Source organism: Salarias fasciatus, chromosome 13 (assembly GCF_902148845.1).
Source record: "Salarias fasciatus chromosome 13, fSalaFa1.1, whole genome shotgun sequence".
Lineage (NCBI taxonomy): Eukaryota > Metazoa > Chordata > Actinopteri > Blenniiformes > Blenniidae > Salarias > Salarias fasciatus.
Genome location: NC_043757.1, coordinates 8,152,609 through 8,173,435, shown reverse-complemented (window position 1 = coordinate 8,173,435; position 20,827 = coordinate 8,152,609). Strand labels below are relative to the sequence as shown.

General features: G+C 43.2%; 1 protein-coding gene across 3 annotated transcripts in view; it reads left to right on the top strand.

Annotated features, from left to right (window-relative positions):
* Positions 1–20,827, top strand: part of LOC115398887 (adhesion G protein-coupled receptor A1) — a 129,896-nt gene that overhangs the window by 45,154 nt on the left and 63,915 nt on the right. The window contains exons 1-3 of one of the 3 annotated variants that reach the window (XM_030105888.1): positions 10,568–10,701; positions 10,987–11,197; positions 11,705–11,913. In XM_030105888.1, coding sequence (XP_029961748.1) covers positions 10,681–10,701; positions 10,987–11,197; positions 11,705–11,913 — 441 coding nt within the window. In that variant the 5' untranslated portion in view covers positions 10,568–10,680. Of the gene's footprint in view, positions 1–10,567; positions 10,702–10,986; positions 11,198–11,704; positions 11,914–12,598; positions 12,826–20,827 lie in introns of those variants that run through there. The other 2 variants (XM_030105890.1, XM_030105889.1) reach the window with 2 other exon arrangements.

The window sequence follows — 20,827 nt, the reverse complement described above, 5'->3', positions numbered from 1 at the left end:
TGAGGCACATTAAGAAAGGTAACACTGTCAAATGACAAATAACCAAAGCTTTTCATTGTATGGATGTTGTTCAGATACACTGAAATTAACATTGTTCAAGGGCAAAAGAGTTTTCGTATTTTAGGATGCATAAATTGTTGATAAAGACTTGAAAAACGCCGTGTTTCCTATCTGACTTAGACCTGCTTCAGACCTTCAGATGAAAGGTTGTGGGCACTTTTGAATCCACTGTCAGAAAAAGCTTGTAGAAGTCTAACCTGCATGGGAGGCTGGACAGAGAAAGTCATTACCATCCAAACAACACATCACAGCCAAGCTGCAGTTTAATTGCACTGTGAAAACAAGTTGTTTTTTTTTTTGTTTTTTTCTCCCTGACACTCCTACCGTGCAGGTCAAATTTGTGCACTTTGACCCCAGCACTCTTTAGACTGAAGGGAAACTAGCAGAAGTATTTTAGAGTCTCCTTGATATCAAACACTTGGACTTTTGGGGTGGAGTAGCTGTGGTGTTTAGTTCTAGCACAGTGAGAATTACTCCAGTTTGAGTCCTGGCTTGTACGTTGGTCTGCGTGAGGTTTGCATGTTCTCCTTGTGGTAACTCCAGCTGTGCAGGGCTTCTTGATCCCGAGACAGTTGGATTAAGGTTTGTGCTGTTTGTTTTTATGAGGAGACCACACACACATGCACAGAGAATAATATACAAGTGACGAGTACACATACATTCATGTGGACACAACAAAGTCAGATTGTTCTTCAGGGTGACTCTCAACTAAACTACCAATCCAGGAGAATATGTTTAACATGGAGGGATTGTTAAATTACCAATAATGAGCTCTCAGGCCTCTCTCTATGTTGCATTATTCTGCTCACTAGAAAATTGAATACTTACTCTTTGGATTAATTAAGTCAAATGTACTGTATAAAAAAATAATTAACATCTGCTTTTAAAAGGGAAGAAAAACACACACGCATAACAATTTGATGTCTGCTGAGGAAGTGGGAGAGAAGGTAGTTAATCATGTTCCCATGAGGCGGTCCGCCGCCACAATATCCCAGTGTAGCGCGCCGTACTCTGGTTTTCGCTGATGAATGACCGTTCCCCCCCCCACCCCACCCCCCCGCCGTCATGCATATTCATTCAAGCCCGTGTTGTTGTAAAGGCAGCTCCAGCCCCGTTCTCCGGAGCCGCTGCGGAGGGAAATTGTTAAGTCATGGAGATTAATAAAGCAGGTTTCCATGGAGACAGTTCGACCACACCAGCTTTTACCTGCTTGCCACTGAATCATAAAAAAGGAGGCTCCATGGACCAAACGGACCTCAGTGGTTATTACTGTCGGCTAATGCACACCATATATCACAGAAAAAAGAAAAAAAAACAGGTTTGCTGCATGTATCAAAACTCTGCATGTGTGCACGTGTCTGGGTCATCACAGCATTGTGGTAATTGTTTTTTTTTTTTTTTTTGTCAGGTTAACATGCAGAGTTCACCTACATCCCTTCAAATACCAGTTTATGCCATACATAATTCAGCATCAATACGTGCCTTTAAAAAAAGAAAGAATTCGACACTCCTAAACACCGCATGCACAGAAACTCAAATGGAGGCTGAAAAGTAATTGAATGATTCAATCTGCGCGGTGCGCGTATACGCCAGTTCACATTCATTTCACCTCCGAGCCCGAATCTCAAATTACAATCTGTAAAGACCCAATGAGACCACAGTTATTCACCACCATCGCCGTTCTTCTCAGAATGGAGATCTGCCTTAATCACGTCGTTTGCGCGGGATGCGGCTTTCTGGTTAAACCCACAGTCTGTGGCAGAAGGGTGGAGACGCACCGGTCCTGACATTTGATATCAGCACAGTCCAGCTGTTTGCAGCAGTGTGTTTAAATAATACCCGCTGACAGGTGGAACAGAAGGGCAGTAACGCCTCAACATGCATCGCTGTCTCCTCCCATAATGACCCACAAGACTAATTTGGAAGACAATATAAGCGATTTCAATCATACATTGCATTAAAGAGGATGATTAAAGAAAGAGAGGATGGGACTCTTTCATAATCCATTATTACCAACTTTTTTCAGTTTTTTTTCCTTCCTTGCTGCGCTGATCACTCATTAAACCTGCATCTCTGTAGCTGAATCAACCTTGAAAGAGACAAAACATGGTGAGCATAAAGCTGGGAGTTGACTCCTCACTGGCAAATGCAAAAATGAGGATGGGACAGGTTGAAATAGACTCTTCTCTTGGAATTCTATTTCACTGACAGCAGCTCAAGCATACAGGAAAATAAAGACGTTCTGAACCTGATTCAACGCCTCAATTAAGAAAATGTTCCCGTTTTGTCATTGATTACTTCTGGCGGTGCCTACTCAAAAGTTTGGGTCTCTTTTAAACTTGAGAAAAAAAACACATAATTTCTCTTTCTGCTGACCGAAGGGGTGATTTATATGATTTGAATTAGCGTAGCCTGAGTGACTTTTTGCTAAATCGCGCTCTCAGTAGATGGGGGGTCCACACCCCCTCAGTGGAGAGAAGCAGGCAGCTGCAGAAGAAAATGTTTTTCAAATGCTGTTTTCAGGTTGTTCTCAAAACTCGGAACCCTAATTTGGTTTTACACTTACAAAGTGTTTTATCTTGGATTCCAAATTCTTTTTTTTTTTTTTTTTTTTTTTTTTTTTTGAACAACACAGTGAATTTTCTTTACAGGTTTTACAAAGCGTTTCAGATTGTGGATTACATGGAGTAATGTTTGTATTTGTATTCTCGCTAACCAATTCTGTTTTGTGGCTTGTAATTTTGTTGTCACTTTTTAACCTGCAACCTGCTTTTATCCAATGAAAAAAAAAGTCATTTAGACATATAAATGATATGTTTGGAGGGTGGAAGGCACCTTGAACAGTGGTTTAATATTGCTCAGCTAAGCGTAGAGTTGCTAATTTCCCGCAGCCTCTATCAGTCGATTTGTTTTTGTGTTTTTCTTTTCTTCGGCGTTGTGTCTCTACATGTGTCGTGGTGTCTTGTCACTAAAGAAGATGGTGAACCAGCTGCCATGGAATGTAAAGTTACTGAGTGTCGATAGACGCTGTAGGCTGTGAGGCTGTTGAAGATAGTTCTGCATTGCAGAGGCTGTGTGGAAATGGTTCACAGCAACACATATCCTTCACAATTTGAGTATGAATTACACTTTATGGCATTTAATAAGTACTTATATTGATACTCTGTTTTAGCAAGTAGCTCAATGTTACTGCTTGTACTTTTACCTTTAAAAAATGGTGTCTGTGCATCTGTAGTTTTTATTCCTGGACTTTTATCGCTTTGAAGATGGAAGAGAGTCTCTGTTCCTCTCCTCGAAACTGCTGTTTGAGGACAAGGTGAAGTTGTGAAAATATTCTAAACAAATTCTCCAGATAAATTGATGCATGTCAACTTTCAGACGACTAGAATGAACTATTTTGACTTCCATCTACTCTGGGCAGGTTGCTAACTCCTGATAAGTGCCTACCTCACTTCAAAGAATCCCAGCTCAGAGGCAAACTTTGCAGTATTGATTTCGTACAACACAACAGAGTGACCTGGAACTCTTTGGGGTTTTTCGATCTCGGTTCATTTTTCTGATATAGTATTTTTTCTTTTCACAAAACCTCAAGCCAAGGAAAGATTCAAGATATATAGTTCTTCATTGAAACTGTATATATTCACTCAATAACAGCCTAAATGACATTAGGGGTGATATTACTGATAAGCCTTTGAAGTGTAAATTGAAAAGTGAAAGCTTTGGTAACAGTGGATGGCCATGTTACTGTGTTACGGCTGCATACTGTGGTTTCCTGTTATCATTAACAAAAAAACTATTCAGGTCTTATAAAAAAAAATTAAAAAAAATCATTGTTTTTTTTTTCTTTTTTCTTTTGCTTAAAAGGTTTTTGGACAAAAGTTACAAAATTCATATAAAGTTCAGACAGATTTTGAGCAAAAACAGTTCCCTGGTTCAAGTAAGAAGAAAAAAAGGACTTTGTTCCTAAACTGGCATGTTTATCATTGAATTAAAAAATGCACCTCAAAGCTGAGAAGCTGTTTTAATTAAAAGGACGTGATAAAGCGTTGACAGCTTCCCCAGTGAATCCCTTCTATCGCACAGCCGAGGTTCATACCATGGAGCGGGTCGTCCTCCGGTCTCGTCGTTGGAGGTTCGGCCAATTGGCTGGTCTTTGGTCAAAGTGTTCTCGGTGTGTCACCGAATTATTCAAAATCAGGAGCAAGCAGCTTGCAAAGCAGCTTCCGTCACTGATGTGGGAGTGTGCAAATGAATGAGCAAATGTGACAGTGTGTTCGCTCTTCTTTCCCCACTGCTGAAGTGATGAGAAAGTGCTATGCAATTAAAGTGCATCCATTATGTCTGCACAATGCTGTGGATCAGGGTGAATGAAGTGCCTGGAAAATCATGACAAGGGTGTGTTTAATCAGCTGAAAACTCAACAGAAGCTCATGATATACACAATATATACGATGCTGCCATGCTTGCTGCTTTGTTGCTGTCAAACTAGCCTCAAAGCCATGCCGTCAGGATGAGTGCATAAAATATGCGTCATGCAGCTGCTTTTTGATATTTCACTTTATTTTGCATCAGAATTGGCTTTATTTTGAAGTTGTTGTCATTTCCGGTTTGGTAATTGTTTGGTTTTGTGAACATAGACATTTCCATCACATGTATTCTGCGCCACAGCAAAGAAATACTTTAAAGTTTCAATTACAGGTTTTTGTGGCACTATTTTACCAAGTCGGCCCACTTTTTTACAAACACGCCCTGACAGCATGGCTCTGACGCTAAAGCTAATTTGCTAGAAATAAGGTTAGCTGTCTTTTATGACACCATAATCAATATCTCAGCTCAGGTCTTCATGTTATATCTGCTATTCTGAAGAAATTGATTGAAAAAAATCAATTTTTTTCTTTGATTTTTTTTTACAAATGATTTGGTGCGTGGGATTTGAGCTTGTTGCAGGCCAGTTTTGGCCCACAGGCTTTATGTTTGACACCTCTGATCTAAGATATTCTGGCTGTGAGGTGACAGTACAACCCACTATATCACCGTGTGCCCACTGGAGCGAGCTTTTTGGGATTTTCTCCATAGGAAGCAAAACATTTTGAAGGATACTGCAGAGCTGCACGTTGCGGAGACATTCTGCAGTGAGTGAGAAGGATCTTTTTTTCATAACAAGCAAACAACAACAGATTGATTACACTGTGTTTCTGTCCTTTCATGTTTTACAGAGGTTCTTCTGCGTTTACGTTCAGCGAACCTGAACTCTGTGGATCTCCTCAGACCAAAAACAAAAACCTTTTGTTCATCATAAATCACCCTGGGGCGCCTAATTTATCGACAGTGCTTCAATACACAAATGAATTCATTAATTCGTAATCCACGATGGCCTTTCAGTCTAACAATGTCCATCTGTTGCAGCCACTGGAGTGTTTTTGTGGAGCCGCAGCCCTGTGATGTGACAGTTTGAGTCAGAGCTGACTGAGGAGAGTGGAGCTGACAGCTGAAGCACAGCAGCTCCGCCTCTCCAAAGAGAATGATTTCCTGCTTCAAATCGGCTCAGCCCTCCTCCCTCTCTCCTCAACCAACATCCAGAGGAAACAGTGTCCTGTCGGCATGGCAACCATGTAGAACAGTGTTCAATTTCGTTTGAAAAGTTACGGCGTCATTAAAAAGAACAAGGGATGTTCACGTTTAAAGCTGCATTCACTGTTTCAGAGAGTTGTTAAATTTCGCTGTGGAAGGCTTCGTCCAGTATTTGCTCATGAGCAAACGGAGGCTCATTGCGTCAGTTTCCTGACGTCTACCTATTTTTCATGGTCATTGTGTCTTTGACCATGTAGTCACTGGCCAGGACTGCCAATGGTTTCGAAAAAAAAAAAAAAAACGAAAAATTATGCAAATCTCCTCTTGTGCTTGTCAGCAGTTCTTCTCGGCCATGGCTGGCAGAACTCAGCGAGCTGCCCTTTGAGCTAAATTCATTCTATTCATAGTTAATTTTCAAGTTGCTGCCTGCACAAATAAATAAATGTATCTCACACACAGATATATCTACAAGCTCTGGATTTTCTTCTAATTATGATTATAAAGGAAAATGTCTAATTCCTACCTTTTTGAGTCAGAACTAATCCATCCGTCCATCCCTTCATCTTCTACACCCTCCCACTTTGTTCCATTCAGCAGTGGGGCCAAAGGCAGAGTTCCCCTGGGAGACATTACCCATCCATTAGACTGTAAACATAGATAGAAAAACACAATCACACCTGTGGGCATTTTAGAGACACCACTTAACCTAATGAGCATCTCTGGTTATGGGAGGGAACGGGGAGAACCTGGACTCGAACCTGGGTGTTTTTGCTGTGAGGCAAACCTCTGGCCGAGCGTTCTGTCTAAACCCATTGAAAAGTAATCCCCCTGCAGAGTCATGCGAGCCGCGCTTGAGCCCGATGTTTACGCTGTGATTCGGTGGCCGCCCGGAGGTCAAACGCTGCGGTTGTGTTTTGCCCTGCAGGTTGTTTTGCAGCTTTAGTGGTTCCATCAGGCAGCGGGGCTGTACATCAAGGAGCAGGTGGAGGGGGACGGAGGTGGAGGGAACAGCCTGAAACAGGACGTGACTGCTGACATTCACCTGGATGCCCTCTGTAAGGGAACGAGCAGGGAGGGAGGGAGGGAGGAAGCAAAGGAAAATGATCCCGAGGCGAGAGCCGGAGACGGAGGGGAGTGGGTGATTGTGGTTACTAAGGATACAGCATGCCGCCCTGCCTGGGAAGGGCGGGGCTGCTGAGGAAGGTCAGGCAGCTGAGGTACAGCCGAGCTAAATCAACTCTGAAGTGTGAGGCCCCCGATGGCATCGGGGTTGAGGAAATGTAGCTGTTTAGGCTGCTTAGGAGGAACATAGATTGTTGCTTAGAATGGGACCGTGGCTTATAGCACACCCCCTGGGCTGTAAATCCCTTTGATACACCACATAAAAGGGGATAAAAGATGTAGAGAGAGATGAGGAGACAAGTATACCAGATAAGATTCCATTTTTTCTGAGTTGTACGCTTTGAAAACATTTCCCCCGGGGTGATGGAGGTCACCTGGTGTCTTGTGTTACGAGAAGAGACCCTCTTGAAAAGAGCACTGGGCCACCCCACCCTCCACGCTCCTCCTCGGTTGTCACCCTTGGCTGAAATCCTCCCCGACTCCTTCCCCTGATGTCTGTATCCTGCCACATCCTGGAAACAGACTGTGAGCTTAAAGCTGTTCATGGGAAGGGAAATGATGCAACATAAATTTCAAGGCGAGGATTCTCTGTCTTTCCTCCTCTCCCCACAGACACACACACACACACACACACACACACACCGCAGGAGGAAAATCAATAGTCTTTCAAGAGTGAGTCAATGCAGAAACAAATAGCGAACAAAGCTGATGCTGTAAAAATCACCCCTGGCTTTTCACACAGGGTGGCTCTAATGTAAAGGAACTGTCCTTAAGCATGCCGTCTCTGACAGCGATGCAGAATTATCTTCCAGGATAACAGAAGGACCGGCAGGATCAAAACATCCAACAGTCTTGTGTTTTTTCTCAAAAGGGGCATCACAAGGGCATGTCCACTTAAAAAAAAAAAAAAAAAAAAAAAAACACCAGAAGACTGTTGGCAGCAGGAGCCAGACAATCCACTCCACGGGAAGAAAAATGTTTCCACAAAGCATGGAAGTAATGAACTCGAGGTTTTTCAGCCATCTTTTCTTTCTGACGCGACTACATGGACTTGCTTAGATAAGTTATTGATAGCTTAGATGAAATACTGAGCCAGGCTGAGGAAAGCTTCAGCTTTAATCCCACGTTGTTTGGATTAGGCACTACATCTAAAAGATGGGTAGAGAAGGAAAACAATTCAGGGTAGTGTTGGCTAGAAAGTGCTGGTTTGGTTTAAAAACCAGTATTTGCATAAAAACCCTAAAACAGTGATCTGCAACCTGTGGCTCTGGAGCCACTCTGGAGTGACTGCAGACAAATAGCCTGCATTTACTCACTCTCAGGCTGCAGTCAGACTTCTCTTCAGTTTGATATCGGACCAGTTCCTTAAACAGCACCTTGAACAGCTGCATAAAGTTTGCTTTAATGTTGACCAGCTTCTAACCAATCTGGGCTAGATAACTGTTCGAGGACGAAATATGTGGGATCAGTGCAGTCCAAGCCATGCTGGACCAGGACCCTCTGAAATCCAGGTCCCTGGTGCAGCTCAGTTAAAGTCTGAACGCAACACACACCAAGCATGTCTCAGCAAACCCAAGACAAGACATGACAGACTGTTATTTGTACACTCACTCTCGGCATTGTTGACCAGCTGTCTTCCAGTGTTTATTTCTTTCGCTCCACCTTTAAAAACTGTCTGTGAATCAGGTGTGGATGATTTAATACTTCTCAGTGCGAGCACAGCGCTGAAGTCACACTGTGTTGGATGTGATTCCTCCACTCTACACAACAGCAAAAAGACGATGCTACGATAAATAATATGAAATGCAAAAGGTCCAATGCTTATCTGTTTAGCAAATGCTGGCATCAGACGTTAATCAAACCACACTATGTCTGGGTCAGGAACAAACTGAGCTTCAACGTCACCATCAATAATGTGGTGCAATTCTCTTAAAAACGTACTTCAGACGAGCTAAGAAACAGAAAAAAATTATGTGTTTAGCATGTCAGACCACTAGTTGGCCCTGTTGTTTGCTTTTGTGAGGAAACATACATGGACACAGAGAATAATATGCTTTAAACATTAAGTGCCTGTCATACCAATCTGGAAGCCGCCATTGTTGTCATTCTCTATCGACTCACCCACGTGCAGAACTATTTACTTCTTCCATGGTGTGTGTGCACAGCAGCAGTGTTTCCGTCTTTTACGAAGACATGGATCCAGAGCGTTTCCAGAAAGTGTCGTTTTCGCCTGTCTTCATGAGTGCTATCAAAAACTACCACCTTGGGAACCGTTTTCCCAAACATTGCACTTTTAGTGGCTCAGAGTTGTCATGCCAACAGACACCCAAAACGCAACGGAAGTTTGGCTTTTCATTTGGAAGTTGTTGCCATGTGAACATGTGAAGACATTCTTCTACTCCTTCACCACATTTGCTGCAGGATTTGTGTCGGATTGCCTCATTTAAAACAGGATGCTTTTTGACACTCCCTTACCTAAGTTGGCGTCTTTGAGGTTTCCTCAAGAGTGAAAGTTAAATCCTTTCTTTCTTTTTGTTGAATTGACTGTGAGAAACATAAGAATAGCCAAAGAAGGTCTTGATTAACTCGATGAAGAAATCTGGCCGTCCTCCTCCCTCACATCGATTGGGGCTGAACGTCTGACTAAGCAGCTCCCCATTAACTGTAAGGGCACTTTTATGGGCATCCAAATTCATCTCGGCCAGGAAGCCCCCCCCCCCCCCACCTTCAGGTTCAAAGTGCTGATACCTCTCACATGGAGGGGCGACATGCTTGAAAGCTGAAACAGAAGCCGATCTTCTTCTTGGAGCGAGCCTGGGTGTAACACGACGTTTCTCTTGACTATGATCGTGCATCATCTGCAGCCTCGTCATGAGGCCAGTCCAGAAGGGTCACGCGCTGAATAAGTCTGCGTGGTCGGTGTTTTGGCTTCTTCTTTGAAATGTGTTGCAGAAATGTGTTGATAAGCCAAGTGTTTCTTGGAAAGATCAGACTATTTATTTGCCTCAGATGAAACAAAAACAAATATCAGCTCGATTTTAATTTTCTTTAACTGAACCAGTTCAGAACCAGAGGAAAGGTCACTGGCCAGAAGATTATAACTGTTCAGACTAAATAGCAGCTGAGATGAAACTGCTGAAGCCTTTCCTTTTTTTTTTTTTTTTTTTTTTTTGAGTGTATTTATTTGCCTTTTGCAAGTACTCTGCAGTTCCTGTGCGTCTGTATGCAATAAAAATTTAATGCATAGAAGCTGGTGCAGGTATAACAGCTGATGGATTTAAGTGTGTCCACACATGCTGCTGACAGCGCTGCCCTGAAAGCTTTTTTTATGATTAAACTTGATCTTTGTATGGGTTAAAAGCCCATCTCGACCGTCCCATCGTGTTCTTTAAGTCCACTCACCCTTGAGCAACATTTTTGTCCACCAGGGGCATCAAATCACCAAAGTCATTTCGGCTGTTGCTAATAAAACAGCTTCAATGGGGCTGGACTTATTATTTTTATTTTTATTTTAGTCTATTTATTTATTTTGGGGTTTGAAGGCAGAGTTATCAGTTGCAGGTCATAGCAGATCAGAACCTCTGTGGAGCTCTATGGGAATTTAAGAGCTTCATGACAGCAGCAACAAACTGTTATTTATTTATTAATTTTTTTTTCTTGCATTTAAAGCAGTAAAAATCCAATTTATGCAGGGCTGAATCAGTTTGGGATCTCTGCGCAAAGGTCTCACACTCTGACATTCCCTAACCACGTTTTTCTTTACTTCTTCTCTTATAATATCCTCACCAAAAAGAAAAAAGAAAAAAAAAAAAAGAAAATAATCGGGATGTGTTCTTTTTTTTTTTGGGAGGTTATTCAGTGTTTATAGTCAAGAGAAAAGAAGATAAAGTCAGACCGGTTGTCTCTTTAAATCAAACTGCAGTGTTGATGTGCCCTCAAGCTGAAATGGTAAGAACCATTTCCACCTCTGCGGCAGGGAGCCTGACCAAATAGGCGCACTAGAGCGCGTTCAAACGTGATTCTCATTCCCTTGGTCACTTGTGGTCTATGGTCGCCTCCACTCCTGTAGAGGAAAGCAATTTTTGCAGTGTGTTTTGAGTCTTTTTTAAAAAAAAAAATATTTTAAATGTTTCCCGCCCCCCAACGGATCTGGGATATATTATTTATTTTTTATTTTCCTCTCTGTCTTTCTCTTTTTTTCTGTTCTTGTTTCTTTTCTGGTTCCATCCGCAGAACTCAGTGGCGGTCGCCTCAATCCATTTACCGCTGGCTGGTCCGCCTCTCTCCTCCTCTGCGCTGCAATCTGTTGATAACTCCACTTGCAGGCTGCAGTTTGTCGTCTTTCGCAATGGGAAACTCTTTCCTTGCACGGGGAATTCGTCGAACCTGGCGGACGATGGGAAGCGCAGGAGCGTCTCGACACCAGTTGCTTTCACCAAATTAGGTAAGAGGAAATCCATTTTTATGGCCGTGCGCCCGCGTGATGTCAAACGCAGACACGGACTACATGCTCCCACAGTCTGCGCAACATGTTGGCACGCATGACTTCTGTGCAATGTGTGTGTGTTTGTGTTATTTTTTTTTTTCGTCCACGATATATCACAACTGATTGTTCATTCGAGAATTGATGGCATTTGACTCCCCTGCTGCAGTCAGGGGAGGAGGGGGGGGAGTGAGATGTTTTGGGGGGTTTTATTGGAAATGAAAGTTATCTGCAACACTTCTTCACACACATACACGCGCACACCAGTGTTGCCAGCTGCAGCAGCTGTGTCTGACACTTGTCTGGGGCTGAAATGCCTGCGAGCATGTGTGCGCCCTGCACGCAGGAGTTTGTGCGCCCCGCGTCCAGTGCCTCCTCTTCCTCTTCTTCTTTCTATTTTTTTGTGCCATAGCACTCACAGACTTTCCACTTGATTTCCCGGGCTGAATGTGTTTGCTTTTCTTGCAGATGGGTGCAGCCTCGGGAGCGCTGTGCACTCCGTCACTATCGCTCTCAGGCACTTCGCGCTGGGTGTAGACCCGACCGCAGCCTATTGGGATTTTGACCTGCTGGATGGACACGGCGGCTGGAGGGCAGAGGGCTGCCACATAACGGGCTCCGGGGGCAACACGACCATCATTCATTGCACCCACCACAATAACTTTGCTGTGCTAATGGTGAGTAAGTCTACTGTGCGCTAACCAGTGTCATTCATTGCGCCCATCACCCCCTCCTCCTCTCCACCCTCCTCCTCTCCACATATTACGCGTCTTGCACTGCTTAGGGCCTATTATGGATCAAATGCATCTTTTTTTTTTTCCCCCTCACCGTGGAAATAGATGAAGTCACGTGTTTTTTTTTTCTTTTCTTTTTTTTTTAAAGAAGCACTTCATGCAGGGACCTTTAAAAGCTTCCTTTATTGTTGCTCATCGACAAGAGGGAAAAGGATTTGTCAAATGCGCCACGGGGATTTATTGGCTTTGGAGTATGCGCCACGCTAAATTCCCCTCCACCCACCACCCACCCTTCCACCCCCTCTAGATCCTGGAAATGAGAAGTTGCGTGTTGTATAGCCCGCCACCTTTTTTTTTTTTTTCTTTTTTGCTTCCCCCCCTACCAAAAAAAGAAAGCAGCAACAGCAGCAGCAGCAGCAGCACAGCATCTGAAATAGAAGCGATGCTCAGGAGAAGGAGCGCCTTGTCGGGAGCGATTCGCCTCCGAGCGCAAGTGGTGTGCTAATTGGTTGCAACCATCAGCCGAGCAGCAAAAAAAAAAAAAAAAAAAAAAATGTTGGACTGCAAAGCGTAGCAGCGTTGGTCTGTGTCGCTCAAGTTGGTCTCGACGCCGCCGAGATGCCTTCTTCTGCCTCTCCTCCGCCAGGCGACGACGTCCCCCTGTTCAAATTGATTTCATGAGGATAATAACACCAAAAGCGCAATGGCAACGCATCGCCCGGTCGCTCCGTAGAGCCGCTGCGCCTGGTCCGCTCTTTTTTTCTTTTCTTTTCTTTTTTTTTCTTTTTGTTTTTTTCTGGATGAAAAGAAATCCTCCGGATGTTTACCGAAGAGTGGGATTCGTTAGACTGGGAGGTCAGTTCTCCGGCAGAGCATGAAAAAGTGTTTGTGCTTTTCCGAGTTTACCTGCATATTTTATGAAGCAATTGTGGGAATAAGAAGGTTCGTGGAGAGAGAGGGGAGAGAGAGAGAGAGAGGAAGGGAGAGAGAGGAAAGCCGCATAGGAATGGGGAAAGAGTGGGGTACAAAAAAAATCGAAAAAAAAAATGGCATGGGGGTGCGAGATGGGGAGAGAGAATCCAGCTGCCACATTGTCGTCGTGCATGTGTTATTTTTGCTCCATCAGACGTGGGGATCGGGGAAAGGCGCACCGTCACTGGGCACCTTGTGGCTGTCGGAACGGAGCCACATCGGAATTTTTTTTCTTTTTTTTTTTTTAAGGAGGGGGGAGAGGAGGGGGGAGGGTGGGGGGTAGATTTTCCTGGCAGCTGATGAATGATTTGAACTTCAACACACGTCTGGCAGAAAGCAAGTAGAAGGTATTCACAGCGATGCTGGTGGTTGGAAGGGAGAATTAAATAAATAAAGACCCTGAGCGGGAATGTCCACATCATACAGGTCTTATACGCGAGCGCTTTGCGCGCGTCTACTAATGCAGTCACCACACCCGCCCCGGTCTCCGCAGTGCCCGAGATAAAAAGGACCCTTATTTACGGACTCGTGACATCATTCTCCCTTGTTGGCATCGTTCACGTTGGCTGTATGGTTGATCAGCACGAGCCCAGTGTGGCGTTTCAGCAAGTGCCTAAAACCTGTTGCATAATCTTTTATGAGAGAGGGGATGGTTGCCAATCAGCCACTGGGTGCAAGTTGAGCAATGTTTTGTTCATTAACAGCTCTCACAAGTGAGGATCCTCAATCAGTGTGGATGTCATGCGGTGGAATCACGCTGCAGCCTCTGCTTTGGTTAAAAAAAAAACAAAAAAAAAAAAACGGAGCATCAAAGTGTGCATGAGCAAACTTTGACGTTTCAGCTGCTGCTGTGACAAAGTTGAATCGTGTGACGTTCTCAGGGTGTCGACTGACGTTGCAGCAGGAGCATCACGCACAGCTGGATCACCTCCCGTCTCCTTAAGCATGCGTCTGAAGTCTCTCTGTATCAGCTCTGCTTGCAGCACCAGGATGTGTCTCACGGTGTGAACGGACAGAGGGTTGGACAGCTTTGAAATATGAATAATGCAACATATATATCTATATATATGTAAGGGTGGCGAGGTGGAAGCGACTGACATTGCATTATCCTTCTCCTGTTGATCCAGGCTCTCTTTTACATTCAATCCCTTTGAGGCGTGTGTGTGTGTGTGTGTCTGCGTGTGTGCAGATGATTAGTCTGCAAATAGCATGACAGCCCAATACGATTGTCCCCGGCGACAGAGGTTTGTGATATGTCTAAAAAAAGAAAAAAGGACTTTAATGAGAATCTTTTTGACTTGGCTCAGAAGGAATTACACGGCGGAGAATCTGACTCCCCTCGGTTTTGTGATAGGAATGCACAAAGAAGTGACTCGGCACAGGATCAGGCTGGGGAAAAAGTCAACAGCGAGCGGCCTCGGGAAGCTTCTGCCTGGGCAAATATGAACACCCGCCTCTGCCTCCTGCTGTGTGGGTTTGGAGAGCTGATGACTGTTGGAATGAATCAATCTTCGTTATTATCTGTGTTGGCAAAGCAGGTGACTCTAAAACAACTGCTGTTTCAGATACTGAAGGATTGGTGCTGAACCCAGATTTCAGCACCAGGGACAGCTCCCGTGCCTTCCCGGCTCCCTCCCCCCCGCCTCCTGCAGGGCCGTGTCGTGTCTGTCTGAAGGAAGGGCTAACTCGCTCGTTTACAGCAACGCAGCTTCATCATCTGTCTTCATCACCGCGACAAGACTCAGCACACTGCCCCCCATTTTTACTCGCCCGCCACTCCACTAATCCAAAAGACACACCAGCCAACCACGCCGTGTTGTGCTGCCCTCAGAATCAGAGCGAGGCTCATTTATTTATTTATTCATGTATTTACCAGGGCAGTAATGTCGACAAAAGGGGGGGGGGGGGGGGTTCCTGCATTTGATTGCTGCAACACTGTTTAATATGCAGGAGCAGACCTTTAGAGCAAAAAGACACATACAAAGTGTGGGTGGCTGGCTTTTGTGAGTATCCAATCGTAACAAAGGCCCCAAGGCTACGGACCAATAAGGGTAGAGCTGTTCAGAGATGTGCTCCCATACACTGTGCACAATATAATGAGTACATGAAGCCAAGTAAATGTGTGCATGCTGGAGGATGCAGCAGTCACAGTCACAGAGGCAGGCGACCTGTTAGGTCCAATATGGTGGATTGTCATGTGATGGGTGGTATGTGTGTGTGCACACGCACCAGAACTTTGAGTGATGTTTTCATCATCCCTGGAAAGAGGATGTAATCTATTTTCAAGTAAAGCCAAAGTGTGATTTCTGTCTCAGAGTTTCACCCTGACAAGTTGTTGAGCCCAGTGGCCACTGGTGTTCTTTGCTTGAACTTTATTTTGTGTTTTACATATTGCAACTTCTGATTTTTTTTGGAAGCCTCTGGATATCGAGAAGTTAAACATTTGAAAAGTTTTTTTTATTCAATTCCATTTTTTGCTAGAAGTGGTTCTAGTTTTCTGTTAACACATTTAATCAATTCCCACCCAGAAAGGTTTCATAATAGGATATATATATATATATATATATAGTTACTCATCATATATATATATATATGTGTGTGTGTGTGTGTGTGTGTGTGTGTGTGTGTGTGTGTGTGTGTGTAAAATCATTCATTGGACTGACATGACTCACCTATAAGTTCAATTCTTCATGTTGCAATTCACTGTTTTTTGTGTGACTTATGCAACAAGTCTTTTTTAACCCACATTTACACTTGGATAGAGCCGTATTGTGGTGCAGTGGTTTGTAGCGATTTTACCTCACAGTATGTTCCCGGTTTGAGACCAGACTCATGGTCCCTTCCTTTCTGAAACTACATATTCGTGGTGGGTTTGGTTCAAGTCTTGGTTTTTTCCCGTCCTCCAAAGCCATTTGAGATTGGTTGGTGACATTAGAATTGCTCATATGTGTGTATATGTTTATCCCAAAAGGGACTGGGCGGCTGTTCAGGGTGCTTGCTGATTTTCTACATTGTTTGCCAGGATCAGTGAATGTGCGGATTATAATTTGCCCACCAAAGTGTTTTGGGGTTGTTATATTGTGTATTTGATGAGTTTGACGAGGGGGAACAAAAATACCTTCCACGTCCGTCCCGAAAAAATTCCCCGACTCACCTCTGAATAAACAACAGCTCGCCCTCACAAAAAAAGTAAGTATGCTGTTTGAAATGACTAAGGAATTGCGCTAAATGGGCCAATTTGCCAAGATGTTGAAGTATCGCTTTAAGTTGGTTAAATTGAAATGGATGGATGGATGGATGGATGAATTGGTAGACTTGCATTAAAACAGTTATGCTATCCTGAATTGAGAGCACTCATAGTTCAGGAGGTGACCTCCACCTCCTGAATGCCTCCTGCTGCCATTACTGCTGCTAAGCTGAGAATTACACCAAATGCCTTCTAAACATATGGAGAAATCAGTTTTTTTTTTTTTGTACATCATTCAGCTGTGAAAATACGCAAGTAATGACAGTTTTTAGCCAAATCCGGCAGCATTTCTGGTTTAAGTCATGACTTGACTTTCTGCGTCTTGGAGATGTGCTCCGTGGATTATAGGAGTGAATATAAAAGAGTTGGAGGAAGAGAAAAGAAGGTTTCTGTGACACGAGGTGGTGCCATCCGAGGCAACGTTTGAACGATGCCAAACTTTTCACTGATGCATTTGGAATAAATCCATGCAGATCCAAATTTAATGCATCTCCACTTTACAGTTTTCTCTGCTATATCCATTTATTCTTTCTCGCTGTTAATCAGGAGATATGTGGCAACAGCATAGGCTCTTTGTCCAGGTGCCTTCCTCCTTAAAATCACAGGTAGAAATGGGTGTTTCACCTGGACTTTAATATTGTTTTATGCGTGCATATGTGGTCCAATCCGCATGGAGCTTCATCCAAAACATCTTTATTAGATCAATCTGCCTACAGTCCACGACGATGCGAGATATACAGTAAATGAGATCAAATCGAATTGTTGAACAGAACGCCGTCTCTGCGCAGCTGTACGATATCGATCCGTGTTTTTACATTGTGATGTGACATCAGTGCACAAACATATTCATTTTTTTACCGCCTCCCGTAGAAGCGCTCACTGCTGTCGGCCGCTGCAGCCATTCGAAAGACCTCGGCGGTGTGAAAGGGGCATTAGCTGTGTATTTTGAATCTCTGTCGGCCACTTTTATTTAAATTACCTTCCATTTGTGAAGCTCTGTTGGGAAGTTTTCTCCTCCAAAACCACTGAAGTGTGTGAAGCTGCACACGGCTTTTCTTCAAAACAGCACAAGTTAAAAATAATCTCGAGAATAATCCTACATATGGTTCAATCTTTACATCCAGCCATGTGAAGAAGCACATATACCCACTTAATTTCCAAGGGTGGTCTTTCTCCAAGATGAACTGACTAATCTTTGGTGGCCAAACATCAAAGATCACACAAGTTGTTCTTTGTGCAGAATTCTATATACAGTATCTTATGAAGCCTACCCTTTATCCTTCTTCTCATATTCATGGAAAATCCTCAGAATTTATATAATATGGCTCTAGAAGAGCCTAGAATGTCGGCTGCAGCTTTGGTGGTTAGTGGAGGCGTAGTACCAATGATGACTGTTTGTAATTTGAACAGCAAACATGAACTTTTCTGTTAGTGTAACCTTAAAACAGTTTATGACAGGAGCATTCACCAGCATGTCTTCACATTGCTTTCCTGGGTTGGTGCTGCTATGTGCAGATTGGCCTAAACAGCTGAAGTGAGTGAACCCTGACTCCTTTTGGAAACATCTTTCATGTCTAGGAGTATCACTTGAAACATTTTAAGTTTACAACCATTAAGTGACCTACAGATGGTGCTAGTGATGTGTTTGTATTTGAGAGCCAGTCAAGACAGATTTAATCTTTTTCAATATGTTTAATTGTATAGCATTCATGAGGTCATTTGATGCTATCTGATGTTGCCAGAAGAGGTGGAAAAAGCTTCCATATGTGGTCCAAATCTTTGCTTCTCCACAGAAGTCCTTCTTCTCGGCGGCTGTGGCTCAGTTGGTAGAATAGGTCATTTTCCAATCGCTGCGTTTGTGGGTTAATCCCCTTTCTCACCCTGTTTTTGTGTTCTTGGACGAGGCACCGAGGTCCAGCAGGTCTCGTGGCATCCATCACTAGTAGTGTGAGATTATGTGGATTTGTCGGTGGCTAAACAGACAAGTTTGATTGGCTTTAAATGTTGTACATGCAGTGCCATTGTTTCGTCCAGATCCTTACACTTCCTGCTTTCTCTGGTAATAGTAGATGCTAAATTCCCTGTAGGTGCAATTATGTCTGAGTGTTTGATTGTGTTGGTCGTGTGATGGAGTGGTAGTTTATCCAGGCGTACCCTCCGTTTAACCTAATGTCAGTTGAGATCAGCTTGTGTGACTGTGGTAACAAGACAATTGGTGCGTTTCCATGGTTACTCTAATGTCCGTCTTAATGAATTCCTTCTGACTGATCGATCAGACTTTCCAGTTTTTTTTTTTCCTAATGAAGTCTGGATAAAGTGATCATGCTGGACTGATATACAGAAAATCATCTGATGAAGTCAATGGTTCAATCCTGAGATGCTTCAACATGATTTCACTTTTAACTTCAAGCAGAAAATGGTATTGATTTGTGAACTATGCTCATCAAATTTTATGTATTTGTTTCAAAGTAATACCGCAAGAAAACTTTCTCCTTTTCCTCTCCGTTTCTTTTCACTTGAGGTGACAGAATTGTTTCTTGAATCAACCAGATGTTTTGCGGACAAGATTTCACGCAGACATAAAGTGGTGAAATGTTCAACAGATGTATACAATACTCCAAAACAACCCAATGTAACATTTGCACAGAATTCCATCAGATTATAAGCATTCTTCTGATCTAATCTGACCGTAGTGTCAGTCAAACAAAGCTAATCAATCGCAGGCTTACATAACAGTTTTAATCAGATAGGAAATTAACGTGATTACTTGTGATCCACTCAGCTCGAGCTGTTGTTCCTCATTTCTTGGTTTTCAGCTTTATGCTTCATTTAAAAAGGCCAAGTAGCCAATCGTAATGCATATTACTCCTCCCTCTTGACTCCAACCAAGACCGGATCCCATCTACATAAACCAGCTCCTATTGGCCGGGCCCCGGGCCGTCCTCGAGCTCGCCACTGGTGTGACTTTCCCACTTTGTGCTGTCGCTGACCTTCGCATCGTGTCTTCCTCACAGAGGAAACAAAACCCCTTCATGGCTGAATGACTGAGAATTCATCCTTTCTTTTTTCTTTTTCTTTTTTTTTTTTTTTTCTTTCAGCAGCTTATCCCGATAAATATGACAACACAGAAATAATCCGGCTGGATTTTGCAAAATATTACACACCAGCTTCAGCTCACTGTGTTTAGCGTGCATTACCACTTGAATCACTATCATTGTCTCCTAAAAGGTGGTAACTTGGAGGAAATAATGGATGAATAGATGGAAGGGAGAAAGAAATAGGATATAATTAGAAAGCCTTCTGTGCTCTGGCTCCATCAAAGAGATGCCAATTGACTGTGATTGCGTTCTAAATAAAACAGCACCATCTAAAAGGACTTGTTTATTCAGATTCCGTCCACATTTGATGTTTTCTTCTTCAGCAGTCATGGCCAGTGTGCGCGCTCACTGGAAGTTGTGCCTCTTTGCTAATTGAAAATAACCTGAGGGCAACTTTTGCATCCTCCCATTTTGTGTTTCATTTTCTGAGTTGTTTTATTTTTGCAGCAACACTTTCAAAGTTTTGCGTCCTCATTAGTCCTCTGTCCACAACGCTGCTCAGGGCAGCCGCGACCAGACGCCGAGCCGGCTCTTTTGCTGCCCGCCCACGAGCGCATCCGAGCCCCAGCATGGTGGAGTTCATCTTCTCGCCCTGGACCTTTTCTGTCTCAGAGACATTTTGATGCTTAAGGAGCTTCGGGATGCGTGTGTGTTTTGGGAGATGAAGGGATTTACACGGATAATTTCGATGACCTGTTGAGATATGCAACAGAGTCTCGCCGCGCTGTGTTTGCATCGCTGTGTTGAAATGCATTTTAGTAGGAGGAGAAGAGGGAAGGGGTGATGACAGCCCGTGATATCAACAGCAGAGGGTGAGAGGGTGAAGTCTTGTGGTTGTGTGTGAGATGGATTAAAAAAAAAAGAAGAAGAATGTTTGTGTTAGAGGGACGGGGAAACTGTAGAATACACATATGAGCCTGTGGCGAGCTCAAGCTTTCCCTCACTGTAAAAATATCTTTGAATTAAGCTGCATGTGCCACATGTGATGTTTACTGATGTTAAAAATAGGTACGATTCGCTGGGATTCTTTTAGTAATTGCAGGTTTTTGCTGTGGATCGCTTCTGACAGCAAAAAGCAATCCAACTGAAAGCTGGAGGTGACGAACAGGAACAATAGCTTTCCAAAGTTTGATGGCTATCCTGTTTTCATGATTTAACACTGCAAGTTATACAGATGTAAATGGTTTCTGGTCAAGTAATTTGCATTGTTTCTGAGATACAAGCTAGTGTAGTCCAACAGTGTCTCCTTGAAGGCTGGATTCATCATGACTTCTGTTGATTGGCTTCATTTTGATGAGAGGAATTGAAACATAAAGAGCAACAAACAAAAAAAAAAGTTATTTTATGACAACATTATGTGTCCATCACTGATGATCTCTAAATCCTTTTTGTTTTTCTTATTTATGATGGATCCACTGTTCCAATTATAAAGACTTATCATTGTCTCTATTGTGTCATGGAGCTAATAATCAGTGACTATTCATAATACGACCATTCAAACAGAAAGTTAGATTTGAAATTTGATATAATGTGTTAAATG